The 4,114-nt window shown below is 43.8% G+C and overlaps 1 protein-coding gene across 1 annotated transcript; it reads left to right on the top strand.

Annotated features, from left to right (window-relative positions):
* Window positions 1-1,240: 1,240 nt before the first annotated feature.
* LOC130866077 (sentrin-specific protease 2-like) lies at window positions 1,241-2,749 on the top strand. The gene has a single exon (XM_057757328.1). It carries the CDS (start codon window positions 1,241-1,243, stop codon window positions 2,747-2,749), a length of 1,509 nt encoding a protein of 502 aa, XP_057613311.1.
* Window positions 2,750-4,114: the final 1,365 nt, after the last annotated feature.

Raw genomic sequence — 4,114 nt, forward strand, 5'->3', positions numbered from 1 at the left:
CTCTCAGATGGAAGGGAGCTGAGCAGCAAGGAAGACTCTCAGAAGAGCCAACCTCAGACCAGCTGCCTGGAAGAAGCAGACACCAAGACAGCTGCTTGGAAGAGATTTAGAGCCACTGCCTCACTTGGAAAGGACACTCTGCAGCCTGTGGAGCTGTCTGTAGGCTGTGCAGTGCTTCCAGGGTCCCAGCTTTTGTGAGCTGTCACCCATGCTGAGGGTGGGCTATGATGATGCACCTGTCTTTGAGTCATTTCTGCTCCTGTAAGCAACCCCTCACCCATAGTCCTGTAAGTAACCCCAATAAAACTCATTGGTTTACCAAGTTGGACTTTGGTGGTATCTGTACTTTGGTCCATCCTGGGTTTCCTACCTGGGGAGAGCAGACATGTGCTTCATTTCCCCATAAAAAGTTTTGTCACACAGCACTACCTACTGGGTTTCATAAATGCAAAATTCTGCTTATTCTTTGTAATAACTAAGCTTATTGTGGGGAGCCATTTTGAAGGTGATTATATTTTGTTTTCTATTATTGACCCTGATGGATGATCTTCCAGAAGACAAATGTACTAATCAGGATGAACTCAGTTATGCTGAGAGGATCTGGGTAACCTTGTGCTTTGCTGAGGGAAACTGAGATGTGTGTGATTAGTTCACAACCCTGCAATCCTGTCTTCCAACTCCTGAACCCAGTTGGGGGTGAGCAGGGCCACCCCCCCCTCAAGAACGTTGAGTTGCATTCTTACTGGTTACATCACAACCAGCTACAGAACCTTGAATGCTGTGGCTAGGGCAACCTCCCGACTCAGGTATCACTTGTGAGGCTTGCCTCCCTTGTGTTAGCTGTGCGGTTAAGGCCTGGTGTCTTACAGTGACTAGGACAGTTTGTCCGATTTTGATGTCCTGGGACTTTAGCCACTTACTGTGCCCTAGAGGGACATTTCTAAAGAAGTAGTCGTAGAACTCCACGGGGTTTCCCGCAGTGGACCCTGGTGAACTGCGAACACTTGATTATTCACCGATCAGTTCCCAACGCTGCCCACTCAATTGGCTTCATACTTTGACTAACCCTGATATCCCAATCAACTCTCTTCATCAAGAAAAGCTACTCTGAGCTCTTCATCCTGTGACCGGATAGGTTTCTGATCTTGAACCAACTTGTGGATTTTACATTTCCTGGAGTAAGTGGTTCTCCCGACATCGGGGTCCAGCACCCAACACAGGCAATCCAGGAAGAGATTCCATGTGGCAACCAGGACAGTGTGGGATGGAGACGAAGCCTGGAGCTTCCAGACAGTGTAGAAAAAGGAAACAGCAGGACAAAGGAGGCACGGAGACGGGGTCTGAAGCCTTGAGACATGGTGGAAAACTGAAACGCCAGGATGAGGGGAGAACAGATTGGGAGTTTGAAGAGCTCAGCAAGGCTCGGAAGAGGATAGCTCAGGAACAGCGAGATCTACGGCTTCAGAGCCAACATCCAGTCAAAGAGCAGCCACGGAAACCCCAGGAAGAGAGTCCAAAACAACTAAAGCCCCTAGAGTGGGCCAAAGGTCCACGGGAGCAGGGTGTAACTGAGAGAAAGGCTGCTGATGGTGGTAAGGGTCGGAAGCGGCCCTATTGTGTCATGGAAGAATTTGCCCAAGAACACCAAGGGGAAAAGTACCGAAAGTTACAGCAGCACCTTCAACACAATGATGACATTAACTCTGACCCACACAGGGCTCACACAACCCTCACGGATACTTTGAACATCAAAAGTTGTGGGGACGAGAAGAGTCATGGATCCAGTCCAACTCAGTGTGATCCTAAACAATCTGTTGCTGTTGCTACAAGAGAATGTCTGTCACCAGACAAAAGAGTAAAGATGTCTACGGAGGAATCTTCTGATTCACAGAAGAAAGAGGGAGCAACCCTTGAAGAAAGAAGGCGACACCACTTGGAGTCTGACTTGCAAGGAACACGGGCTCAATTCCCGCATAGTGGCAGCTGCAGGTTACTCCCCAACAAGATGCCCGTATTTACTACAGAGAATCAGCCTGCTGCAGGCCAAGGAAAGGGCAGAGGAACAGACGAAGTCCTTGATGTGACCCAGGACATGGACAAAGAAATCAAGAAGGCACTAGGTCCAGGACCCCAAGAGGAAATTTTAAGTACTGCATTCAAATTGAGAATTACTAGAGGAGATATCCAGACACTACAGACTGGTGAGTGGCTTAATGATGAGATAATTAATTTCTACATGAATCTTCTGGTTCAGCGAAATGACAGTGAAGGCTACCCTGCTCTTCATGCCTTTAGCACTTTTTTCTACCCTAAGCTAAAATATGGCGGCTATAGTGCTGTTAAAAGATGGACTAGAGGAATAAATCTATTTGAAAAGGAAATCATTTTAGTGCCTATTCACCAGCAGGTACATTGGAGTCTAATAGAAATTGACCTAAGGAAACGCAGTATTATATATTATGACTCAATGGGACACACAGGGCAGAGTATCTGTGAAACAATCTTCCAGTATTTACAAAATGAGAGCAAGACTCGAAGGAACATGGAGCTGGACCCTTTGGAGTGGAAGCAATACAGCATGACATCAGCGGAGATTCCTCAACAGCTGAACGGGAGCGACTGTGGCGTGTTTACCTGCAAATATGCAGATTACATTTCTAGAGACCAACCTGTCACCTTTTCTCAACATCACATGCCCCTCTTTAGGAAGAGGATGGTATGGGAGATCCTGCACAGTCGCTTACTGTAACAACATCCTCCCGGTTGCTATGGAACCCTGCACTTTTACATCGATGCTTCTAGATACTTCATTCAAGATGGAAAATATTGAAAACAGATACTGAGCTGTCCAACACGATAAAGCCCACTCTCTTCAGTGTAGTCCTAACTTGGGGAGTCCTGCCCAGTGCCGTCTATAAGATGCATGTAACCACTGCAAGCTTAGGAACTGCTGTTTAACCCTCATAAGAACACATGTCCAAAAATACTGTTTCAATGCTGGATTTAGTTTATGAATTGTTTTTTTTTTGTCTTCTTGCCTCCCCCATGATTGTTTGTTTGCATTAACTCATTTGCAATCTTTGAAAGTTGTCATTTTCCAGTGTCCTGTAACTCTCAACTCTATTCCTTGTGTGCACTGTTTATCCCTGGAAGGAATGCGCATTACAGTGTTATTCCCGCTGAAGACCAGGAGGGACATCAACAAGAGGAGGCAGGCAGTGCTGACTAGCATCTCTAATGCTGGAGTTGGATCTGTTAAATTGAAGCTGGGCATGTGTTTTTATTTATTTTTTTAAGTTTGAAAATAGTCCAAGAAAGGAAAATGAATTAAACAGACTGATTCTTTTCTGATCCATCAAACTCTACTGGACTTGCCTAGGTTCTAGACATATGTGAGCATAGGATGTGGGCAAGCTGCTGTCTGCCTGTACAGGACTAATGTAGACCTGTGTGGCCATAGGATGTGGCCAACATATTGCCTGCCTGTCCAGGACTGTAAAGACAAGCATTATGGTTATTCAAAGGCATAGTCTATCCCAGAATTAAGGAGACACACCTTAGTTTTGGAAATTGATTAGAAATAACTCTAATGGTAAATATCCATTTTTATCTCATGTCTCATTGAATCCAAACCTCAGCTTTGCTAGGGCTATATTGAATCTATTGAAAAGCTCTGTTCGATTTAAAGTACGTCTTTCATTTAATTTATGAGAATAATATTGCTATATCCCATTCCCACCATGGAAGTGAGGATTTCATGTTTAGCATTGATATTTTCAATTATACAATAATCCATTTTATTTATTATAAACTTATGTTTAACTTTTCTGTTCATTATGTTACAGTTGTGTTTATGCGATTTTTATGTAATAAAGGTTAAAGTTGTTTTAAAAATTAAATAAAAATAAAAAGTGTACTATAAATTGCCATTCTGAAAGTTTTTCTTTCATCCTGAAGAATTTCCCTCAAATTTAAGCTCATGAATATGGGTATATAAGTCAGGATACTTTAAAAATTCTGTCTCTTTCCAAGAACAAACAAGGTAGAACCTTGTTGGAAAAGTAGGTACCTGCCAGCAAACAAGCTTTAGCAGTGTGCTTAATCACACGGACTG

This window comes from Chionomys nivalis, chromosome 24 (assembly GCF_950005125.1).
Source record: "Chionomys nivalis chromosome 24, mChiNiv1.1, whole genome shotgun sequence".
In the NCBI taxonomy this organism is placed as follows: Eukaryota; Metazoa; Chordata; class Mammalia; order Rodentia; family Cricetidae; genus Chionomys; species Chionomys nivalis.

Coding starts and splice junctions, on each gene's coding strand:
- LOC130866077 (XM_057757328.1), top strand. CDS start 1,241: ATGTGGCAACCAGGACAGTGTGGGATGGAGACGAAGCCTGGAGCTTCC.